General features: G+C 37.9%; 1 protein-coding gene across 11 annotated transcripts in view; it reads right to left on the bottom strand.

Moving 5' to 3' along the window:
* AGFG1 (ArfGAP with FG repeats 1) overlaps positions 1-26717 on the bottom strand; it is a 72876-nt gene that overhangs the window by 32025 nt on the left and 14134 nt on the right. For all 11 annotated transcript variants that reach the window (XM_058702564.1, XM_058702554.1, XM_058702545.1 and 8 more), the window contains exon 2: positions 22512-22605. In XM_058702564.1, coding sequence (XP_058558547.1) covers positions 22512-22605 — 94 coding nt within the window. The remainder of the gene's footprint in view (positions 1-22511; positions 22606-26717) is intronic.

Consider the following 26717-nt stretch of genomic DNA (forward strand, 5'->3'; position numbering starts at 1 on the left):
TCCGAAAATTTAATTTTGAAAGATTCTGTGGCTGTGCAATTACATTTATAAAGGAGGGATTGGAAGTTTCTAGTTCTTCTCTCTCAAAAAGTCCCAAATGAGAAAACAACAGACATGGTAATTATTTGCCCAAAGCCAAAGAATTATTAACCGTAACTGACACAATTAGTTCAGGACACTTCATGACATTTAGTCTTTGCGTGCTAAAAATTCCTAAGAACTATCATATACAACTTTTTTTTTTTTTTTTTAAGTTCATTTATTTAGAGAGAGAGAAAGAGAGCGCACGCAAGCACAGGGCAGGGGCAGAGAAAGGAGAGAGAGAACCCCAAGCAGGCTCTGTGCAGTGAGCACAGGGCCTGAAGTGGGGCTCGGAACTCACAAATCACGAGATCGTGACTCAAGCCAAAATCAAGTCGGACGCTCAACCGACTGAGCCACCCATATGTAACTTTTTCTAACTGAAAACAAACAGTGAACAAATAAACATACAAACAAAAAGGAGATGGGCTGACGACACATCCCCGAGTTCCTGTCTTGGCACTCATTCATCACGGGGATGCGAAGCGAAGATGAAGTGCTTGGCGGTAGACTTTACAGGCATCTGACAGCAGCAGCCAGTGGGTATCACTCAAACTTCTGTCCTGTTGCACTTCTCTGTCCCTGCTCTCTGACAGGAAAAATCTTTAGTTCTTATTTCTCACTATGTTGCCCCATAATAGCTATTTCCTATTATTGCTCAAGATCCTAACCATACCTGCCACTCATGTCAGCTTAAGCTGTACCTAAGCCAAGCGGCTCTCAAAATGGATTTCCCAAGTCCCTGGATCCGCAGCATCAAGGTGACCTAAGAACTTGTAAATGCAAACTTTCAGGACCCACTCAAGATCTACGAAATCAGAACCTCAAGGGGTGGTGCCCAGCAATGTGTGTTTCAGCAAACCCTTTGGGGGACTGTGAAATTGGTCAAAGTTTGCAAACTGGTGCGTTAGTAAAATCTAGGCCAGCAAATGGAAACTTTCTTTCCATACATATACTACATACAGTTTCCGGTTATTTCTCAAAATTATGAAATCACTAATCCTGGTATCGGGCAAGATTCATTTAACAGAGACAGTGTTCCAGGGACACATCCGGGAAAACACAATGTCAATCTCTTTGAGACCGATTCATATTTTCATCCCTGAAAAGCTGGCTTCTGTTTCAACCATTCTACTAAAATTGCTCTTTCAGGTTTCTAGATTTGCTGAAAGAAAAGCATACAGTTCTTTTTGTTCCTTTTGTTCCGTTAGTAAAATAATAAACAGGATCACCTGAAAAGGAACAGCTTTTCAAAGCTGAAGGAGAGTGGGAGAGTGAATTACTAACACAGCAAGCAGCACTGAGGACTCATGAAGATGAGCAGTAAAGTGAATTAGTCTTAATAGTTGTGTTTGCCTCCAGCCTCATCTGCCTATTTAGGTACAAAGTAGTTGAGTGACGACGGCTTTCAAGGTAAAATACGACAAGTTAAAAAGGAATGGTTATAACAGACCATGAAATCTAAGGTAAGAAAAACAAAGATATGGTGAGGATGATGGCCAAGAAGTTTAGCCTCAGTGGGCTGCAGTCCTGATGGCTGTGCCACAATTGTTGGGATTTAGAAATTAAGAGGGAATGAGCTGGGAAGAGAGAAGTGGAGGTGGCCAGAGACCAGGATGCTTCAACTTGAACTCTGAGAGGTGATTCAGTTATTGATAAATAAAAAGTCTAAAATAAGATGAAGGATTATTGGAGGTAGGAGGTCGAGGAATTCAGGAGGCCAAATTATCTATTATTATGATAATCATGTGGATTATCTATGCGGACAGTGAGACTAGAAGAAATGATTAACACTAGGAGAAAAAAGACATTACATAAGGGGCTAAAATCTAAAACGAATGAGGGGTATGACTGCAATAAGAAGCCACAGCAGGGACAAAATCTACTGGCACGAGAAACATGGTGCTGGGGGACCAGAAACACCACTGAGGAGCAAGAATGATACCTAAAAGCCATCATCTGAAAGAACTGCACTCATGACGGAATTGGTGTTGATAATCTCTTTTAGGGAGGTGGGTAATCAGTTCTAATTATAGAATAATGTGATGGTTGGGGTAGTTCAGAGCCTGGACAAGGGGAACCAGACAGCCTGAATTTGAATCCCAATTCTGTTTAGTAATGGAACCTGCTTCACAGGGATGGTGGAAGGGTTAAAGGAGTTAGTAGGGGGGAGGGGGGCGGTTTCCATTCCGGAACAGGGGTACATAATGAACTTTAACTAGTACCAGTTATTATTACTCTCAGAGGTGGGTTATGGAATAATGAGGTAAGCAAGCACTGGGAAGTAGGTCTCCTCAGGAACACAGGAAACTATGGGTCTCCCTTCTATCCTGCTGCAGACAGAATCAAAGTGGTCTTGATTAAAAAAAAAAAGAAAAACACAACTCCCTCCTCCAAACTTCTATAGCACTTTGTATGTTTTACATGAGGCTCATTACCAATTGCCTCATATTTGAATTACTGCACATGTGTCTCATTTACTTTTGAATTCCCCACATTGCTTAAAATAATGGGTTGTGCCACATTAAGTGTTCAATAAATATACCGATAATGCTGAAAAACACACTTCATTTATCATTTTTTTAAAACAATTTTTTAATATTTATTTTTGAGAAAGAGAGAGAAGAGACAGAGTGTGAGCAGGGGAGGGGGAGAGAGAGAGGGAGACACAGAATCCGAAGCAGGGTCCAGGCTCTGGGCTGTCAGCACAGAGCCCGACACGGGGCTCAAACTCACGAACAGTGAGATCATGACCTGAACTGAAGTCGGACGCTCAACCAACTGAGCCACCCAGGTGCCCCTATCATTTATTTATTTTAAAATTACACATCAGCCAACAAGAATAAGCCTGTGAAATTTTCAAAATAGTTTTTTCCTTATTCTAGTGCAAATCCACTTTAGAATTGTAATCATAATAGCCACTGACATAATCTAAAATACTTTAAAGTATCAGTCAGGGTTGCCATAGAAAACAGGTGGCATGCTCAATTCAAAAGATTTGAAAGAAAGTTTAATATACTATTTACAAAGCACAGGCAGGTTGTAAGGAACTCACACGTGAGAATACGGTTCCCCCTCATTCGTAACAGCTCAACCCCACCCACTGGCAGGGGAAGGAGAGGAAGAGGTAACCTTAAGACGAAGAGGGCTAATTGATGGGAGTCTGACCTTCAATGGAAGGATGCAGAAAGGAGACAAGAAATCCCACATGGAAGAAGAAAGTAAGTATTTTAACCTCTCCCTCCTTCCTTTCTTGCTTTGACAATGTTCCCCCATCAGCTAAACCCAACTGGAAGCCAAGAGTCAAGAAAGCCCATCTGTGTATCCAGACAAATGAGCAGCCTGGAGCCAGAGCAGGGTAAAGACCAGAGCCAGAAGGGCAGATGGAAGCCATCCAGCACAGCACCTAAATCACGATAATAAATACATGTGGTGCAAGCAATTTCACAAACTCAATTACGGACGCCAAAGATAGGAAACATCCATACTAATTCTCAATTGCTCATATAAAAAAAGGAAGGATAAGGAAAGGGTGCTGCACCAGGCTTGAGAAGGAAAATAGATAAGGGTAGAGATTACAGCTTCCTAATCCTCTCAGGGACAGCAAAACAAAGCAGAAATTTGTGTGAGTGGCAATTTACCTTTATTCTGACAAACCCTTGTTTTCATAAAAAGGATAAAGAATAAACATTGTGACTGGACTCTGTTTGCAACCTCTAGGTAAAAAGATAAAAAATAAGAAAAGGAGGGGGTGCCTGGGTGGCTCAGTCAGCTGGGCATCCAACTCTTGATTTTGGCTCAGGTCATGATCTCATGGCTTCTGAGTTCGAGCCTAGAGCCTGCTTGGGATTTCTCTCTTTCCTGCTCTTTCTGCCTCTCTTCTCTCTCAAAATAAATATACAAAGTTAATAAAAGAAGGAAATGACAGAAAGATGCTCTGGAATTAAAGAACATTTTTTCATTAAATCCATCTACATATATGCAGCCAGATTTCAGACTATTTTGCCCTCACTCCTTAGTGGAGAGGTGGAGGGTTACTGACTCCCTAAGATACAATCGCAGCACTTGCTAGTACTGCCCATAAAATACAGAAACAAATAACTGCAGGCCTCAGAATTGAAAAATTCATGAACAAGTAACAAACATCCACTCTTTGAAAGCACAAAGAAAAACTACACAGAAAAAAATACGAGCAGGAAATACAATTAAAAGCTCTCTAGAGAGATACCACGTAACAGCAACATATTATTTAGCGCTAAAAGAAAAAACAATCAGGTTTTTGCCTTAATTTGCCCTAAACATCCAAAATCAGAAAAATATCCCAAATATATGTCATGACCCAAGTTAAATACTGAAAAGTACATTATTAGCATTTCCTACATTCATCCAGCCTCCATTAGCATGACTGTGCTCATATTTCTAGACTGATCGGTATTTCCCAGTTATAGCCTATCTGAAGGATGTGTATCAATAACGCTTAGGGAAAAAAAGACACTACCCATACACCTTATGCAAGAGAAACAGTTCTCCATGTATGTATCTTTTTCAGACTGTATGTTATAGTCCATCTTAAAATTTGGTTTTAAAAAATGTGCAAGAATTAGAACCTATGCAACTGATTCACTGAAAACGGGCACACACAAGCTTTATGTGCAGATCGCTAAGGCACCAGAGCCTTTGTGAACCAGACATATAAATGGATACATGAGGGAGCAAGACTTCCATCAAATCCAATTTATTTAATCTTAGGGTTTTTTTTTTTTTTAATTTTTTTTTTTCAACGTTTTTAATTTATTTTTGGGACAGAGAGAGACAGAGCATGAACGGGGGAGGGGCAGAGAGAGAGGGAGACACAGAAGCGGAAACAGGCTCCAGGCTCTGAGCCATCAGCCCAGAGCCTGACGCGGGGCTCGAACTCACGGACCGAGAGATCGTGACCTGGCTGAAGTCGGACGCTTAACCAACTGCGCCACCCAGGCGCCCAGGGTTTTTGTTTTTAATCTAAGCATAAACTACCTTATAATGGCTTCCTTAACATAAAAATCAAATTCTTCACCTATTCAGGCCCCAAAGGAGCCAACCCCTGATTACCTCTCCAGACTCCTTTACTATCATTACTCTTTCCAGGCCACACAGGCCTCCTCAGAAAGTCTTCCCTCAAAAGCCAATCCCACGGTGGGGGGCAACATCTCCCACACCAAACCTCACCTGTACGTTACTACAACATATTATTTTCATGCCCTTTATCTCACAGCTTCTAAATGTAAAACTCACGAGGCAGGAACCTTCTCTGATTCACCACTATTTGTATTCTCGGAGCCTGACACATAACAGACACTAAAAAATTAACCTAGCACATGAACGAAAGCAACTTCCTAACAGTGTTGAAATATAGGTACTTAAGAAATTCTTTTTTCCCTTAGTTCCATCTGAAATATACAGGCTGACCTAGAACACTTAGCATACTAACTTATTTATGCAGAAGTAATAAATTCACTGATGCAAATTCTCACATTCTGTCTAGACCAGAGGTTGCTAGCAAAACACACCTCACAAGCTAAAATCTGGCCTTTGGTGTGTGTTAGCAGCTGAAGTTTCACTGGGACACAGTCCCGCCCACTCGTTTACCTACTGTCTATGCTGCTTTGTTGGGTAGTTACAACAAGGACGGTACAGTCCACAGAACCTAATATTTACTATCTGACCCTTTACCAAAAAGGTCTGCCAACCCCTGACTTTAACTGCAACCATGGACGTTCTATGATACCATCCCAGCACCCAAAAGTAATAACGATGTAAATAGGATAATAAATAAAAGCCTGCTGTTGAGGCAGGTTTTATAATGTGTATGGGGAGTAACAGAGATGAAACTAACATGAAAGAAGCCTTTCCCTGGAGGAAGTACTTTCCAAGAATGAGGACTATGTAAGGGCCAGTTTATTCTATGGACCCATTCACTAGTGAATAAAGGAGAAAAAGTACCAGAGTTAAGTTTCAGGTAAGGATTAATGTATTTGACACTTGTTTTCTACATAACTGACAAGTACAAACAAATAGAAGAGATAAAAGCAGCAAATACTCAAACACTAGAGAGAAATTAAATGCAGTGGTAAGAGCAGTAAAACCTACTTGCAAGAATCTGCAGTTTGTGCAGGAGACCAGTAGCTGTAATTCAGAAACTTACCGTGCAACTTAGTAAAGGGCAGTATACGCAATGCACAGCACACTCCCATGCCTGATTTCACTTAACATCTCTAATGTCAAATCGTGTTCCAGAGAGGTTGCAAAGAACAAAAAACCCAGCCACGCTCGTTCAGATAAAACAAGGAAGCATACAGCAACACCAAGAAAACAAAAACTTTAGGGGAAACTGAGCTGCAAACAGAAAAAGCCATTTGGGACCTAGGTAGTCTGAGAATCTGTTTCCTAAGCCCCTCTCCTCCCCACCCCCCCAAACACACAGTTGATCACTTTTGCTTCTCACACTATGTCTAAATCCCTGCTCTTGCTTATCTTAGTACACTTTTTTTTTTTTTTTTTCTGTTTAACTTGTTAAGACTGCACATGGCCCAAGTACATCCTGTCTTTTTGGTTTAAGTGATTCATCATTTGAATCCAGCCTCTGTGAACCTTAATTCAGTTTCTTATAAGAGGGAGGATCAGATTAGTCACTGGCCCCCAGGGTTAGCTGTCCATTCCTGGTCCAATAAGCTATGTGTTTTCTGTCTTTATTTTGTGGTTTTTCCAAGGCAGGGAGGGAGTCTTCCCCCTTTGTTCCTTCAGCAAAGCATGAGAGCTTGGTAAGCACTCCCCAAACCTAAACACACATGTTATTCATGAATACGCTTTGTCAATTATAAAAAGCTTTATAAATATAAAATTTATTGTATTAGTGAAGTCACATTGGTTTCAAGTAAGATTATCAATTGTCCTCCTTTCTCAAACTAGTATGACTATGTAAATTACCCTGTATGGGTAACAAAACAATTGTTCTTTCAATTTTGTATGCTGCCTTTAATAAGCTTCCCAGTTTTAGATAGTTAAATTTATCAATATTTACTTTGTGGTTTTCCATTGCTTTTAGCATATAAAGTCCTTACACGTTCAAATGTTAAGTAGTCAGCTATATGTTCTATTAAATTTTACAGTAATCACTTATGTTTTTTTATTACCTACCCTCAAGCTTACAATCCTTAAACACTACAATTCAGTTTGTTTTTTAGTTATAAAATAATTTGTTTTACAGCAAAGTTGCAAGTATAGTAAAAAAGAACTCCCATATACCCTTTACCCAGTCTCTAATGTTAACATTTACTTTATCATGCTCTCTTTAGATAAAATTTTTTCTAGGCTTTAAATGGTTTAGAACCTTCTCTTCCTAATGTCTACCTCCTAAGAACAAAGACATTCTTTTATATAAATGTAAGCAAAACTATCTAAATCAGGAAATTTACATTTTATTATTCTCTAATCCACAGACTAGCCAATTATCTTAATAGTGTCCTTTAGAACAAAAGGAAAAAAGGTTCACCGGGTAAAGAATCTGAACTGTCCTGCTGCCTTTAATCTGGAACAGTTCCTACAAGCGTCTTTGTCTTTCATGACCTTGACATCTTTGAAGCGTATAGGCCAATTATTTTGTAGTATGCTCCTTTATTTAGGTTTTCTCATGACTAAACTTATGTTATGCATTTTGGCAAGGAATACAACCTAAGTGATGTTGTATCCTTTTCCGTGAATTGTATCAGGAGACACATAATGTCAATCAGTCCCATTCCTAGGTGATGTTAACTGACATATGCCAGATCTCTTCATACTAAAGTCACCATTTTTCCCTTTGGGATTAAGTATCTTGGAAGGAGATCCTATGAGACATTTTCTATATTTTTGCTGCTTTCTTTGTGCTTTACAATTTTAACTCTAAAATACTTCTGAAATTAATTTTGGTCTACCGCATCAGTTAGCACTCAGACTTTCCATTTACTGAATAACCAATTCCTTCCATACTTAACTGCTAAAATGTGTTTATTTTATAGTAACTTTATACACTTAATATATATAAAGATCATAGCATGTCTAAGGATCTAGTCTGTAGATCTGTGCCTACTCTAGTTTCGGACTGTTGTAATTACTCCAAGTTTATATTGCAAATTATTGCCTATAAACACAGAGATATATTTTTAGTGTCTAAGTGGAGCCAATCCTATTTGTTACTCTTTGGTTTACAAATTCTTCCCAGATAATTTTACTTCTTTGTTTTAGAATCATTATCTAAAAAGGAGTAGAAAACTCCTACCAGTGTCTTGGTTCCAATTGCTTACACTTAATTTGTGAAGCCTTCATAAATCTTAAAGCACAGCGTTCTCATTCCCAAAGACAGTTATGCATATTATAAGCAAGCCTGCCAAAAAGGAAAGATTAACCAAAGGTTTACGTTTCTTTCTCTCTACAGAGTAAGTTTTCAATTTTGACATTTTCCAGAATATTAACAAGAACAAACAAGGTACTGAGCAAGAGAGCAGAATGGGAAAGGTGACCTAATCACATTTCCTTCAGAACTGAATATGAAGTACAACTGTATTTACTTGTCACAATATGCAATAAGAACTGTTTGTGGATTATCAATGGCTTAAGGATCGCACCAATACCAGTGAATCACCTCTAACAGGAACACTACTCACTGCTTCACTCAACCGAAAGCTTAACGATAGTAATGGATTTGTACTGACACTCGATTGTCTGGTTGTCCCGGTGACTCAAAGCCTGCATTTGCCAGGCAGCTGACTGAGGCTGGGAATGTAGCCTCTGGCTGAAGAACAGAGAGACTAAGCGGCCCAAGTGCAGAACAAGCCTCGGAAGTAAACTCGATCCATACCACAGTCTATGTGAAGTAATCATGAGGAAAAGAAAAAAACATTTCGTTTTCTTTGAACATTTGTGAGTACATGGGTGGCCCACAGGTTAATCAAAAAGAAAAGAAAAAAAGAAAAAAGGAAAAGGAATATTGAGGCAAAGCTCTTGTCAGTAAAAATGAGATGTGCAGAAGAGGGGAGTTTTAAGTAGGTTTCCAAAACAGATTATCTCAATGTCCAAAGGGAACAATTTGACCACCAATAAGAATAACTACAACAGACTGAAGCACATCAAATAATTTCATAATATTTAGAAAAAAACCACATGTAACTGGTCATTGTTGGAAGACGTTTTGGAACTCATTTTGAAAAAAGTTAAATATTGAGAACCACATATAGCTTTATGTGCACTATATACCTGATATTCACGACTAGTTTTAATGTACTTAAAAAAGAATGATAAAAGTACTGCACATTAATGTAAATTTTATTCAAATAGCTGTATTTTCTAAAACCAAAAATATTAGTGAAAAAGTTTTACATCTTTGCAAATTTCATGAATACTTGATTAAATAGAAGATAACGGATTTCTCATCTGCCTCTGCATTTTTATGTTATGTAACTTCTGAAAAACTCCACCGTACACTCATGAGAATGAAAGTAAAAATAGCCAATCAGGTCTTCAAACTACTATTAAAAATGTTTGATTTTACAGAATCCCTGAAAAGGTCTCCAGGATCTCCAGTAGAACCCCAGACCACACCTGGAAAATCACTTAGTTAGAAGTCACCACTTTACAACCCCAAATCAATGGATATATGAACAGAGAACTACAAGAACAGCCCCTAACATAACCGTGCCACCAAAATATCTCTCCATGAAAGAACACAACACCCAACCCGTGCAACACCGGGTCTTCTTCTTTTTCCAAACTAAACACGAATCTTAAGACGCTACTAGATCCAACTACCAATTTACTGGTAACTACGATGACTGAGGAACACCGACACTACCATACCTCTTTTTCCAAACTAAACACGAATCTTAAGACGCTACTAGATCCAACTACCAATTTACTGGTAACTACGATGACTGAGGAACACCGACACACTACCATACGGATCGAATCAGCAAAATCCAAACAGTGGGAAACTACTAACAAATGACTGGGCTGGAGAAGCGAGAAAAGGGGAGTGGGGGAGGGCAGGGGAGGTGGGAACAGGAAGAGAGAGAGAACCGGAGTAAACAACTGGAGGGGAAATTCCTAGAAAACAAAGATTTAACAGGCAAGCAAAGCAGGTACCACTTCTGGTAATGTCAGAAGAGCTCACATTAAAACCCAACTCTCCAACAGATGACTATAAACTCTATGTACATTATAAAAACTACCAGAAGACACTAAGGAACAACCAAAGCAAACAGAATGTTGGAAAGGAAATTAAGCATTTGCTGTTTTTTTTAAAGACATGGTCAGTAACAATCAGAGTAGTTGCAGCAACTACAAAAACTGGAAAGTGAGCAGCAAATCCAAGGAAGGAGAGAATCAGGGAGTAGGAGCCACAAAACTCTGCCCAGGTCTCTGGCTCACCCTTGACCTAGGCATGTGCGGGGCTGACTCCAAACCAACTCAATTAAAGACTAAAAGAACTAAGTGGAGATTTTAACTGGTATCTTCCATGAGAAGCAGAATTTGCTACAGTAAAAAGGAAACAAAAGAAACAAACAAAACCAACGCTTTTGGAAGGAACAAAACAGAATCCAGACGCTCTACTATGCACCATTTCCAGCATTCTGGATATAATCCAAAATCACTAGATATACACAGCAACAGCAAAGTGTGACCCACAGTCAAAAGAAAAAGCAACCAGTAGTGACACACCTGATGTGACAAAGACTTTGGCATTGGTAGATAATGATTTAAAGCAACTTGTATCCCCGTGTGCAAGAGCTTATGATGAATAAAACTATGAAATCTCAGCAAAGGGAACAATTACAGAAAAGAATCAAATGTAAATCCTAGAAATGGAAAAGTATCTAAAGAAAAAATGGTCAAAATGTTAAAATAATTTTGATGAAGACAAATTCACAGATTAATGAAGCTTAGCAAATGCCAGGAAGGATAAACACACACACACACACACACACACACACACACACACACACGCTCGTGAAACACACATGTGTATATCATAGTTATATCTAGAAAAAAAAAAAAGAGCTTCAAGATGGCCTATTGCCATAGAGCAACAACAATATAAAGATCAGATAATGCTCTTTTCAAAGAAGAAAAAAGTATTACCAGAGAGAGAGAGACTGTATATGACAGAATGTCACCTTTGTGAGGAGGACATAGTAATAATAAATATTGGCCCCTAACAAGTTTCAAAATAAATAAAGCAAACAATAAAACAGGGAAAAATACACAAATCCACAATCATTTGTTAAGTGCTCTAACTGATAAATTACCTACACGAAATCAGTAAAGCAGACCTATAAGATCTGAACAGCACTATCAATCACAACCTATAACTGACATTTATAGGACACTATACCCAATAACTTCAGAAATGCATTCTTTTCAAGTGCACATAGCACGTTCACCAAGAGAGACCATGTGCTGGACATAGAACAGGACTCAAAAAATAAGAAAGGGTTGAGAAAACATATAGAGAATGTTCACTGACAAAAACAGAATTAGAAATTGATTATACAGTAAGAGATCTAGAAAAACTCCAAATATGTGGAAATTAATCATTTCTATATAATCCATGGATCAAAGAAGAAATCATAAGGGAAACTAGAAAACATTTTAAACTGAATGATAAAATACAACCTATCAAAATTTGTGCAAAGCAGTTAAAACAGAGGTTAGAGAGAAATTTACTGCTTTAAAAGATTAGAAAAGAAAGCTCTCCAATCAGTGATCTTAGGTTCTATCTTAAGCAAAGAAAGAGCAAATAACCCAGAGTAAATAGAAGAAAAAACAAAGCCCAAAATTATAGAAGCTACTAAACACATTTAAAAGAAGGCTCTCATTAACTTTGTCAATAAATACGACAACTTAGGCAAATTCCTTGAAAAATACAATTCATCAAAACGGATACAAGAAACAGATAATCTTAATAACCAGTGATCACTTTCACTCTGCCCCAGTGACACTCAGATCCCAGTGTTCCTCTTTCTGTCCTTCTAAAGAGCCCAGTCATCTCAACTAAAGCAGCTGGCCAAAGATGACTGAGTCATCAACTCCCACATAAGATTCTAACACTTGGTAGCAGAAGCTGCCAACAGGGGAAGGGGGTCTCCATGTCAAACAACAGTACATCACCAAGTGGGACTTTTAAAAACAGGCAACAGGCCAAATCTGGCTGGCGCGGGGAGTGAAGGGGGCGGGCGGGGAGCAGGTACACAGTTTGCCAACTCCTGATACACAATATGGAGAGGAATCTTCAAAGAAAAGGGAAATTGGAGGACTTGCACTCCCTGACCTCAAGACTGACTTCAAGACGGTATGCTACTGGCATAAAGGGCAATGAATGAATGAATGAAACTGAACAAAGAGCCCTGAAACATACTCATACTTACATGGTCATTTCATATTTGACAAAGGTTCCAAAGTAATCCATTGAGGAAAGTGTTTTTACCAAATGGAGCTGGAACAACTGTATATATTCACAGAAAAATACGAACCTCAACCTCCAGCACACCATATACTAAAATTAATTTGAGACTGATCATAGATGTAGATGTAAAAGCTAAAGCTTTCAAAGCTTCTAAAATAAAATGAGATTATGATGATGACAGTAGGCAGAGATTTCTTTAGAGCCGAGAAAGAAGAAACTATAAAACTAAAAACTGATAAAATTCATCAAAAAGACAAATTTTGGCTTGTCAAAAAAAAAAAACACTAAGAAAATAAATGAGAAAGCCACAGACTGAAAGAAAATACTCACTAAACCAGTCTTACGAAGAAAAATGAACAAATTCTGATATATTCATAGAACAGTCGTAGATAATAAAAAAAGGAACAAACTACATGTAGCCACATGCACAACTCTCACAAGAAGTCTTATGCAAAAAGCACACTTTATTAAATACAAACAAAAATCAAAACAGTGGTTGCCTCTGGAGAGGGGAGACATTAAGTAAGAAGAAATGTCAATGTGTTTTATCTTTGCAGAGCTTTGGGTTACCAAAGGGGATGCATTTATCAAAACTCTTCCCAAGGTAAGATTGTTACATTTCCATCTATGTCAATTATACTTCAATTTTTAACAAATATTGAATTCCAATTAACGATCTCCTTGAGGATTTAAGGGGTGATGTGAACTAATGTTTGCGGCTTACTTTGAAACGTAAGAAACGTTAAGTGGAATTAACTAATGGATGGATACACAGACATGTGTGAAAGCAAACACAGCACAATGTTTACCATACCTGCACAATCTTTCAACTTTTATGTATATTTGAATGTTTCATAATAAAAAGTTGGGGGGGGGGGCGCCTGGGTGGCTTAGTCGGTTAAACGTCCGACTTCGGCTCAGGTCATGATCTCACAGCCTGTGAGTTCAAGCCCCGCGTCGGGCTCTGTGCTGACAGCTCAGAGTTTGGATCCCGCTTCGGATTGTGTGTCTCCCTCTCTCTCTGTTCCTCCCCCACTCGTACTCTGTCTCACTGTCTCTCTCTCAAAAACAAACAAACAAACAAACAAACAAACAAAGTTGGGAGGTGGAGGGGGCAGAAGACAGGCAGATCTGGCCATTGTGCCGTGGCTTTGAGACGATGCTGCCAGGGGCATCCATGAAAAGGGGTTCTGAGAGACAGTGCAGCATGTAGGTCAACCTGCAAGCCGCTCACACTACCAGAGACCCCCCTCGCCTGCAGTGAGACCTACAGCAGCAGCTGCAACAGAAGGTAACTGCTCACCACCACCTCATCCCTGCAAAGATCCCAGAATCACAGACTGGTATGAGGTTTTCCTTGGGGAGCTGGTGGAGCCCATGGTCCAGTAGAAGACTGACAAGACATCATCTAAATCTCTAAGAAGTTCTTGCTGGGTGTGGCCTTTGCTTAGTCCTACCCAAAGCTGATACTGCCTGTGCAGGATGACTTTAATTTCCGGAAACAGAACCAAGAACTCTTCGATGTCATCACCAATGCCTCAAAAATCTATGGGCCCAGAGCCTGTTTCAACTTTCTTCTTACCAGTTCATAAAGCACCCCACAACCAGACGGCATCCTCTGTTGCCAAGATGAATGCCAGGTGCTGTCCTAGAAGCCAAGCAGACTTCCTGCTCTGGTAAGACTCAACATCAATCGTGAGGAGCCTGAGTAGCAGCTGATGCTGAAGCACAAGAGAGACACAGGTGGAGGACTGGAACTCAGATGTGCACCACAGGGCACTTGTGCAGCATGTTTGACTGCTAGGTCTAAAGTCATCTGAGCTGTTATACTTCCCAGAGACTTAAGAATGGCCAGGACTCACCCCGGATTACAGGGCATCCAGCCCCAATGATCTGAAGCCCCAACTCTCCTGATGCAAACCTGGCTCTATCCCACAATCCAAGCGATACAGTCCAAGAAGTTGCCTGGTAAGACTGTGATCATCTAGCTTCTGACCGTTTATCAGCAGGTTCAGTTTCAAAACCCATATTAACCACTCACAGCAAGTAAGTGGAGCTTACTTGCATCTTGATTCAAACAAACCATTAAGGAAAAGAAATGAAACTTAGGAAATGAAAGAAAACTGAACATTGCTAACTAGATTAATGCTAATTTTTATGGACATGAAAATCGTATTGCGATTATGTATTTTTTAAAGTCCTTGTTTTTCAGAGATAACATTAGTTGATGAATTTACATATAAAATTATATGTCTTAGATTTGCTTCAAAAAATAAAGTGGGCGTGGTGCCTGGATGGCTCAGTCGGTTAAGCGTTCGACTCTAGGTTTTGGTTCAGGTCATGATCTCATGGCTTTGTGGGTTCGAGCTCCACACTGGGCTTTGCACGGACAGTGTGGAGCCTGCTTGGCATTCGCTCTCTCTTTCTCTCCCTCTCTCTGCGCCTCCCACACTCACAATGTCTCTCTCAAAATAAATACTTAAAATATCTATATAGTTATGTATAAAGAAGGGACAAGAAGACCATGAATGGGTGGAAGTTTGTTCTATTATTCCATGTGCTTGTATAGATATATGAATATCTCCATAAGAAGTTGTTTTAAAAGGAACAAAAAAGACTGACAATTTCTATTTTCAATTAGACCCAAGTTTTTAAAATGGTAACTAACAGGAAAAAAGAAACAAAATAGCTGAGAGGTGAGAGGAAGCTATAATGGCTGAGGCAAATAAACTAGAAGGAAGTAAAGATACCGGTGCAAAAGAAAAAGTTAAAGGCTCAGAGCATTAGTTACAAACTAGCACCTAGCTCCTTCTACAATAATCTGGGTTTTCAGTCACCATTCAAAAAGACCATGCTACAATATGTTCACATCAAAGGCACAAAACAGGTACTTCTCACAGATTACAAAGGAAAATGAAACTCAGGGAAAAGTAGTTTGCCCAAAGTGACAAGACCACAAATTACTTTGAGTCTTAGTCTGGAGCCTTTAGCTGCTACAGTGGTTTTCTCAAATGGTAGCCTATAGCCCTCAGCTTCAGAATCACAATGGGGTTCTGGCTAAAAATGCAAACAGACACCCCTTCACCTCACCATACTCACCATGCATTCACAGTCAGAATCTCTGGAGAGTTCTCTCTCTCTCTCTCTCTCTCTCTCCATGCATTCACAGTCAGAATCTCTGGAGAGTTCTCTCTCTCTCTCTCTCTCTCTCACACACACACACACACACACACACACACACACACAATAAATAAATAAATATTAAAAAATTTTAACAACTACTAAAAGTAACTTGGATGAAATTCACATGGATCCAAAGTCTCAAACTCCCTTGGATATATATTCTTGTACACTCTCACTGCTATAAGTATAATGAAAAAGTATGTAAGATACGATATAGCAATGTCTACAATGTTTTGAGGATAGTAAAACCAATACAGAAGAAACTATGAAATAAAAAAAAATATATATATATATATATGTATATGTATATTGCAATATCTTAGAGTGAATGCCATGGTGTGTGTGTGTGTGTGTATATATATGTACATATACACATATATATACACATATGCACACACATACATATAAATATAAATTAAATATAAATATACATTTTTTTTTTGAAGTATGAGTGGCGGGTTTATACAGTCCCTGTCAGAGTAAAAATTTGATAGGGCTTAAAAAAAGATTCACAATAAATGCAACATCATGAGCAAAATGGCAAGAAAACTGGAATACGGACAGCATATATGGAAAACAAAACAGAGATCACTACAGTTTAAACATTTCTGCTGGAAACGAAGCAAGAAAAAGATTAACTAGGAAGGTTATAAAAGGATTTACACTGAGAACTGAAAACTCTGGAATGCCACAGACCAGGGGTCTTCAACCAACCACCTGCAGATCAAATTGGGCCACTGGCCTGTTCTTGCACTGCCCCTGCTCTAACAATGGTTTTTACAGCTGTTTAAAGGATTATTTTAAAAACACCCTATTCAAACAAGGATATGTAACAGAGACTGTATGTAGGTGGCCCACAAAGCCTACAATATTTACTGGTCCTTTACAGAAACAGTTTGCCAACCTTGCTAAAAGTAACAAGGTAATTCTAGATCCTGGAGTACTGAGTTAGTAACTTAGCTCTACTCAATCATGACATTTAATATGCTGTTATTAAAATCACAGCCAATTTTTGCTACTATTTAAGATCAGCAAAAAAATTAAAATGTCCCAAGAATTTAAATACATAACCCAAACATTAATGTAAATGCCACTTTTGTACATTATGAAAACTAAAAAAATCCCTCTAATAAGGAACAAAAATACATATTGATAATCCTTCCCTTGTAACTTCTACTACCTTAGACTCTGATTCAATAAACATCTGAATACCTACATTATTCAACAAGAACTACACTCGGAACTTTCGCAGATTGCTCAAGTTCAAAGTATTTTAGCCTTTCTGTATAAAGATTTTACTCTCACAATTTTACAGTTGGTAGAAATGGAGTCTCAGAGGCATCCTGTCCAATGTTCTCAGCCTGCCGAGTCCAAAGCCCATTCTTTCCGCACAAGACCACTGCACTTCAAGAAGTATTTAACAAATCCAGCTCAAATTTTATCTATTTCCCTAGAGAGTTACAGTTTGGGTTAAGACCGCTTAGCGTTTACCAAAACTTTAAAGAAATGACTACAACACTTTGAAACGACATGGTATCTTCACACACTGGTTCACGATTCATTCAAAAGTTCACGGTCTTTACTCTGATAATGTCCCATAAACTCTTTCTGATATTGGCTTTCCACTTTTCAGAGTCCATGTGTCTGTGTGGAGAATCACCATCACTTGTTTAGTTTACAGGACACGAGGTGTCCTGTTTAACCCCATAGTAGACTGAGTACACACAACATATCATAAAATGATAACTGGATATTCCAGAAAAACTGTCTGAGCATGTGAATTTGGAATTTAAAATTTTTTTTGGCACAAAAATGTTTTTTGTGTGTGACAGTGTTTGTTTTCTGTTATAAATGGCCCCAATCTCTCCCAAAGATGCAATTTAATTGCCCAAAAACTCTCAATAGCTTATCTCATAAACTAAGGCCTATTTAATCCTAAGTATAACGTCCTGAAAAATCCTCATCTCCACACTCCCAAAGCATCTACAACTCCCACTGAAGCCCTCTCTGTCTTAAACCAAAGTGGAATTGGCAAAAAATGATTTTTGTTGTCTGTCTCCCCCCACTAAACTCCAAGCTTTACATGAGGGCAAGTCCTGTCTGCTTTTGCTTGGCACTCTATCTCTAGCACCCAGGGACAGTCCTTGGTACACAGCAGGTGATTAATAAATCTCTCTTAAAAATGAAAAATGAATCCATCATAAATGTGAACAGAGAGAAAAGAGCACCTTACTTTATGGGCCAATTGTTTTAGAAAGTTTTTTTTTTTTTTTTTAAGCAGTAGTTTGTTTTGGGGGTTATTTTTATAATCTAGCATAAAAATAATCAAATATTGTCCATTAAAGGATTTTATTTCTACATGTAGACTGTATGTGCCTGTGGAGCATCAATAGTGACTCTTTTATTCTCAGGCCTAAAACAAAATTAAGGAGAGTTAATTTGCTCCTAGAAAAGAAAAACTGATGTTTCAAAATAAAATTACTATTACATTTTCTTTTTATTGAATTTCTAGAGCACTGATCACCAGCCCTGCTTCCATTAACTCTGATAATCAGGATTTAACCCAGTAGTGAAATTCCCTCAGCTAGCGGACCATAAATTACCCACAATATCACAAAAGAGGATATATGGAGGAAACAACTAAAGATTTTTTTTTAAGTTAACATCATGATAGAAAAGTGCTACTAGGTAAATACAGTATATAGAAATTTTTTGTAAAACATTTTACTTCTGAAAAAAATGTCAAAAGTATTTCTGCAAATAATAAATACAAAGTGCTTTGCTGAAAAATATTGTACTAACATCTGGCACATTATGTTCTATAAGATAATAACGTACACATCTGCTCCGCAGGAGTCTGAGAACACTAAAGTAATGTTCAAGTACTTCGTAAACCACATCCGTAGAAGCTAATGATATAATGTAATAAATATTAAGCATGTCCTTGATACACATTTATAAACGGTAATAACAGTATTTGCTTACCACAGCTCGCAGACCAAGACAGATGAACTTTATTAATCACTCAAATACCGTTAAGTGGTGCTGCCATCAGTTCTGTGATTTTCCAAAACCACTGAACAATTCTTAACACGGTTCTGAATGAAAAGCGAAATCTTCCCTAGAGATGCACATGTGTTAGGCCACTGCGCTGATGGTGAATAAAACGGATTCCCTGAATCCGTGCCCTTTGCCCTGTAACTTGGCGGTCCCCTCCTACTCTTTATCCTGAATTTGGCAGCATGACTTCCTTTGGCAAGCTGTTCACAACTGTAATGCAAGCATTACAACAGATTGAAGTTATACACTCAGATGACTGTAAACAGATTTTCCCACATAGAAATGTCTGGAGGAACACTGAAAGCATGTGCAATGTAGGTGAATTCTGTTCAACACACGGGTTGCTGAGTCATTCAGCAACCACCGCGCTTACCTGGGTAAGCCTGCACCCTCCAATCAGGACCAGCTAACTGACCCTCAGAACACTAACCCCGGAAGGGAGGAGACCCCAGGACCGCCGCCAGTCAATATACTCTCTTTTAACTGAAGAAACACTCATCCTCAGGTATGACCCCTTCATGCACGTTACGTAAGACGGGCAGGGCCTTTTTAATCCAAAATATATGTGATTGAGGATGGTCCTCAAACACAGTGACACACAGCTGGAATATGGCAACATGTTTTAAAATGAAAAATTAACATTTGCATGCTTTCTCTACGCATGTTAAACTTAATATTTAAATGTTTACATAAGATAAAGTGATAATAAAGCACCTGCGCTTGGAAGTCTATCAAGTTTTTGCTAGGCTGTGCTGACCATCCTGCACTTTATAACATCAATCCTTACCTTCTAAGTAAGCACCTCGTAAGTTTTTAAGAACACAGATACTGTTAATATTAGTAAGAATTAAATATACCTAGCCCAAGACTTTGATTCTAAGATGTTCTTAGGGACACAAGAAACTATGTGTGTCTTCCTTAACAAGTATTTAAAAGGTTGGTATATTTTCTAACAGTACGAACTATAGTAAATTTCCCTTTCTCTTTGTGCAATGTGTTTGCTCTGCCTTCAATATCTTTTGCTGCCACAGGGCGCCTGGTTTGCTCAGTCAAAAGGGCATGCAACTTCTGATCTTAGAGTCATAAGTTCAAGCCCCACATCGGGTGTCAAGATCACTTAAAAATAAAGAAAGAAATAAACTTAAAAACGAACACATCTCTTTTCCTGCCAGCTCAGGTCCTAAATGTTTTACCTCTATGAGATCTTCCCAATTCTTTCCTTTTCACCCACAGTTTGAATCTGTCCTTCCAGATTATTTCTGATACTTCTTATTCTTGTCATTAGTTATCTAACATACGCTATAACTGTTACATATCTGCCTCCCCAACTACACTGTAAGCTCTATGTCAGCTAAGCCTCTGAGACACACCCATAACTGCACCCACAGCACCTCGCACACCCACAGCACCTCGCACAGTGACTGCCCTGGCAAGGGCTTTAAGTGGCCTATCAGTCTGCATGGCTCTTTTTGGGATTTAAAATCCATGAACCCATTCCAGTCATCTCTAATATTCATATTTTGTTTCTACTTTTTTCTTCAAATTTTAATTCTTTTTTTTTTTTTTTTTTGAGACAGAGAGGGTCAGATTGTGAGTGGGGGAGGGGCAGAGAGAGAGGGAGACACAGAATCCAAAGCAGGCTCTGAGCTGTACGCACAGAGCCTGACGTGGGGCTCAAACTCACGAACCGCGAGACCATGACCTGAGCCGAAGTCGGACGCTTAACCAACTGAACCACCCAGGCATCCCTGTTTCCACTTTTTGATATGAGTTGCCTAAAATTGTTTCCTTGCCTATATTCTAAATTTATTTTGATGTCCACCTTAAAAACTGCCATATTCAACAACATGGGTGAACTTTGAGGACACTATGCTAAGTGAAATAAGCCAGTCACAGAAGGACAAATACCGTATGATTCCACTCACATGAGGCATCTAAAACAGTCAAACTCACTGAAGCAAAAAGCAGAATGGCAGTTGACAGGAGCTGGGAAGGGAAATGGGGAGCTGCTATTCAGTGGGTATAAAGTTCATTCATACAAGATGAGTAAGTTCCAGAGATCTAATGTACAACACTATGCCTACAGGTAAGAATACTGTATTGACACTTAAAATTGTTTTCAGAGAGGAGATCTTATGTTAAGTGTTCTTATCACAATCAATCTTGTATCTTGAAGCCGATCTTCACCTAACCTTAGCTACTTACTGACAGGTGCAGATGTTTTTACCTAGCCTCTCCAATAGACTGTCACCTTTTTAGTTCTATTTCTCTGACTTTACCTATGATCATTAGATCTTTCATCTAAGAACAGTAATATTTTATTTCTGACTCTCTATTTCAGATATCCAAAATTTTCCATACTAGGCCAACATTCTAAGAGTGTAATTAAAAGTTTGCACTGCTAGTTTAATCCCAAACTTTATATAAACAATTCAAATTATATTTTAATCAGTAAATATATTATTCTATACTGTCATTACAAATCTTCTGCCCTTTCTCCTAGCTTTAGATTTTCCCACGTCAGTCTGAAACTTGATTCCACAAAATAATTTTTTATCAGCAAAATTTGGGAGACTTCAAAGTGTGCTCACTTCTCTAAATCATGCGTTTAAAAATATCTCATAATCTTGAATTTATACCTCTTTGCTGTTTTAGAGCCAAAATCAGATGTGCGAAACAAGTAGGCAAGCAAGTTTAAGATATTACTTGCTTAAAGAAGAAAGAGAGGCAAGTAAAAATGCCTACATATATTCTGAGGGTGAACAATTAAAATGAATAAAATACTAAAACAACTTTTTTCTTTCTCTTATATCAAAAATATGCAAACAGAATAGTATAACTAAAGTAATTATTTCCTTTCCATGAAGTAATGAAATAATTTTTTGGGTCAATTTTATAGTTTTTTCAATGCCAGATCACCACTTGCATGAACACATGGTAAAAAACACAGAACTAAAAACGAGAAAGCAAACAAAACAGAATGGCATTGCTGGAAGCCCATTAAAACAGAGTTAGAATGAAACAGCTCCTCTCCAAGTTCTTCTTGGGCTCCCCTTCATGCTGGGCTCTCCCCCAGCACTGCCAGCCTCCTCCCTACTGAGCACCTGCTCAACACAAAGTTCAGCATATAATAAAAAGGTAGGAGGGGACCTTAAGCAAAAGCTGATTACACAATGGCCTAACAAAAGTTTATTCTTTTGGTCTTTTAAAGTACACACTAACAATTACTCCCATACTAGATGTCTTCCAAAAATGGCTTTTACATTCAACACTGATGAACTTTAGATACGTGTTTCACCTCAGGATAAAGGTATTTTTGCATAGATATTAATTCTAAGTACATTACTAAATGAGTACATTCTAGGTATCTAAATATAGAACACAAAAATAACTTTTTAAACAGTGAAATCCACCATCTTTTATTTTTTAATGTTTGTTTATTTTGGAGAGAAAGAGAGCGAGCGAGCACGGGGGACGGTCAGAGAGAGAGGGGAACAAATAATCTGAAGCAGGGTGTCTGCTGACAGCAGAGAGCCCGATGCAGGGCTCAAACTCACGAACCCGAGATCATGACCTGAGCCGAAGTCTGACACTTAACCGACAAGAACCCCTCAGGCACCCCTCCACAGTGAAATCCACCATTCTAAACAACTTATTAAACCTTATTAAAACGACTGCCAACAAGAAAGTTAAAAATTGTAAAAACACTTACTTCATTTCCATGTTTCTGCAGAAATTCAATTTCCTGTTGTGTGAATGTTGTCATGGAGATAGATTTCACCCTGTGTGGTGGATTTAACCCTCTCCTAAAAGATAAAATATTTTACAAATTTACTAGATCTTAAAAATTACACATCAAAGTAAAACATTTTTAATTAGTGCATTTAAACGTAGAACAGTTCACTCCATAAACTAAAAGTATTTAAAAATTATTTTATTATTAATCTCCACAACAGATATGTCAAGATAAGTCAGATTCACACTAAATAATATATTTAAAGATAAATTCGGGTAACTATCTAGTTAGGAATACATAGTACCTGTAATACATGAGCTTCTTGGAAATACAAATGTTGCTTTAGTGTGTTTCTAATGGAAGGACAGGACTACGTAAGAGCTCTATGGTAAAGAATTCAAAAAGCAATTAATCATTTAAATATTTTCACATTTCCTAAGAAAATGACAATGGTTTGTTAGAGGTCTGGAGCTATACAAATATTCTAATCAAACAGCTGCTACCTTTAAGCTTGAGGCTGATTTGAAAACTGAAAACTAACCCAAGAAAACTGGAAATGATTAACCTGTAAGAATGAAGTCCCACCTTTCCCATCAATTCAAACAAAAATTTATAATAAAAGGATATTTTCAATCATCTCAGAAGGCAGTAAGCATTCAAGACGAAACCGAAGAGACATAAAGGGACTCAAGAAATGCCTGGACTCAAGATTAAAAATGCCTGTTAAGTTTTTTTACAACCTTAAAGTCTTTTCTGTATAGGTGGCCTTAAAAGGACTTTATCTCTGCGCTTCTTGATGTTTACAATGCACATAAAAAACTGAATAGAAATGCACTCAAAGAAGAATAAAAACTATTTACATTTTGCCCAAAGTGACCTACTCAACCCACAAAAATAAGGGTTAAATAATCTATGCAAAGTAACAAGTAATCTATGCAAAGTTTCATCAAATTACGTTTGAGTCATGTCCTCTGGTAAAGGCCTCATTTGGAATCCAGGGTCTAGAGTAGATTATTAATATTTTTACATAATTTATCACAGTCATCTTGCAGACTCCTATGCTGAGAGATTTAAGAAAGATGTAAAATAATATATGAGCCAGAAGTCTTTCAAAAGTAACCTGGAAACATTCCGAATAATTAAATATTACACAATAACCCTACAAATTCACAATATTATAAGCCAAAACAATAAGGAACTCAGAACTAACAGACGCTCCTCAATTTTCACGTCCTGCTCCTTCTCGCTCCCTGACAGAACAGTCAGAGATAGATGGCACATCTTTCAAATCATGCTTTGAATTATGACAGAGCACTTTAGGTTTCATGTTTTGAAGTTAGGGAAACGTTAAGTTGGGTTTTGTTGCTGTTTTTAAGTTTTAAACTAATTCGTTTACTTCTAGCTCTTGGTTAAGTCATAAGATACAGAAATAAGGACTGCACAGTAGGAGAAATTGAACACAGCAATTTCATCCTTGTAAAACTTTCAAACTTAACTAATGAAGAAACAACTACAGTATGAATTAGTTTCAAGTAAATTTGTAATCACAAATTAAGGGTTTAAAAACATCTCCTAAATTTCCAAAAGTGAAAATGTAGGAAACTCATTATTCATGTAAAGCAATACACTTTGTTTTCCGATTCATCTGTATTATGAGAACAAGACTAGATTCACCATTTTCAGGGAAGCGTATTAACTTATGATGTGTATTTACATCCCACCTTGTTCAAAATAATTTAAGAACAAATTAACTTACTGTTCTCTTAAGTTCCACAACTCCTTCCCTCTCACTTAGCAACTTGGTCTCCCCTTATTTGCTAATACCTCCGTCCTTGCTCCAGTCAACCCTTCACCTTTCCACCTCCCTTACAGTATCCTTTTTAAAAAAGGAAAAGGCACAGGAATAATTTCCTAATGAGGAAGTGTCAAACACTGCTTACCAGGGGGTATGCTTTGGATAAGAAAATTTTCAAGCAAAGAATTATACTCCTGTATTTCTCAACTCATTAAATGAGGAAACCCCTGATTCTTTTCTCTTTCTAAAACTCGTTTTTAGTTCTATTTTACAGACGTAATCTCATGACAGTACAGTGTATAGCTAGCTCATTCCCAGATCTCAAGACCCTATGGCTATCACAAGGTCGGTTTATGCATGAAGGCGGCATTCATTTTACTTAAATAAGTGACAAAATTTTGAACTTATGAAACAAATACAACCACAATGAACTCATAACCAAACTATGAAAGGACATTTTTTTTCTACTTAACAACACTTACTCTAGGACTTCTTTAAGTGAGCTGACTCAGTGCATTTAAAATAGGAGTCAATTTGCACAACTAGAAGATACAATTTTGCAAGGCCACAATGATTACATAAATTGAGTAGCTCCAAGGAAATTTTACATGTGTTCATGTTGATTTCTCTAATTGCTCTTTTATATTCCATTGACTCAGGCAGATTAACTATAGTCTCAATGCAAGGATATACAATGATTTTCCCCTTTTGGCCTCCAAAAGCTTTGTATAGATATTAAAGGCTTATAAAATAGTTTGGTTAGCGGTGCCTAGGTGGCTGAGGCAGTTAAGCGTCTGACATGGGCTCAAGTCGTAATCTCGCGGTTCATGAGTTCAAGCTCCGCGAGGGGTTCTGTGCTGACAGCTCAGAACCTGGAGCCTACTTCAGACTCTGTGTCTTCCTCCCTCTCTGACCCTCCTCCACTTACACTCTGTCTCTCTTTCTCTCAAAAAAAAAAAAAAAAGAATAAACATTAAAAACAATTTTTTTAATGTAATAGTTTGTTTAAAAAGGTGATTAAGTCCAAAATGAAAATAGGTGGTCTCATACACTATGGTAGGATAAATTCACCAATTTGTTAGCAAGAACCTCATTCACACCTTTTGACCCATAAGTACCCTTTAAGTATCTATTCTAAAGAAAGAATTTGAAACACAGCTAACTAATTACATACAAGATGTTCATCAAACATTATTCATAATAAGAAAACATCAGAAACAATATCAAAGGGAAGTGGTTACATAAATGACAATAACACTAAACATTATTCATACTTAAGGTTATGTTTTAATTTTTTAAGATGAAACTTACATAGTATTCTCAGAACTACATAAAATCTATCTACAAAGAAAACAGACAAACCAAATACCCCCAAATGTTAACAGTCCTTGCATATAAATGATAGGATGATTTTTTTTCTATTTATAATTTCCTATTCTCTCCAAGTTTTCCACGATGAATATGTATTATTCTATAATAGGGGGAGAAAAACAGCAAGAAATAATGAGAGAGTCCAACTGATTAGTAGCAGTAGTCAAAAAGTTTGGACTCTGAGTCCTTGCTGTATAGATGTGAATGCCAGTGCTTAAGAATTAGAGAAAGAAAATATGGGAAGGAGAAAACAGTGTTCCTAAGGCTTTCTTTCAGTTTTTCTAAAAAAAAGAAAAAAGAAAAAAAACCTGGAAAGCCTTTCCTCCCAAATGTACCACCAGCATTAACACCTTATCTTCACTTTATTTCTCTAAGTCCAGGTTTTCTCGACTTTCGCACTATTGACATTTGGGGCCAGGTAACTATTGTGAGGGGGCTGTTCTGTGCATTGTAGGATTGCAACATCTCCAACCTCTACCCACTGAATATCAGTACATCCTCAAACCACAAGGGACAATGAAAAATGTTTCCAGACATTGCCAAAACTCCCCTAATGCACAAAATGCCTCCAGTTGAGAATCACTGCTCTACATATGCCAAATGTTAATTACCAAGCAAAAGAAATTACTGGAATTTCTTTGGATCTTTATTGAGTATCAATTTCTACAGGTTTAATCTTTTTTTTTTTTTTTAATGTTTATTTACTTCTGAGAGACAGAGACATGGCACGAGTGTGGGAGGAGCAGAGAGAGGGAGACACAATCTGAAGCAGGCTCCAGGCTCCAAGCTATCAGCACAGAGCCCGACGCGGGCCTTGAACTCACGAGCTGTGAGATCACGACCTAAGCCGAAGTTGGATGCTTAGCCGGCTGAGCCACCCAGGCACCCCTACAGGTTTAATCTTCCATAAGACATTCTCCCCCATATACAACAACAAAGTTAAATCTTCCCTTAACATCATTATTTTCAGAAAAACATAAAATAGAAATGAATACTTTTTCCTATGAAGTGATAAG

Source organism: Neofelis nebulosa, chromosome 2, assembly GCF_028018385.1.
Source record: "Neofelis nebulosa isolate mNeoNeb1 chromosome 2, mNeoNeb1.pri, whole genome shotgun sequence".
Lineage (NCBI taxonomy): Eukaryota > Metazoa > Chordata > Mammalia > Carnivora > Felidae > Neofelis > Neofelis nebulosa.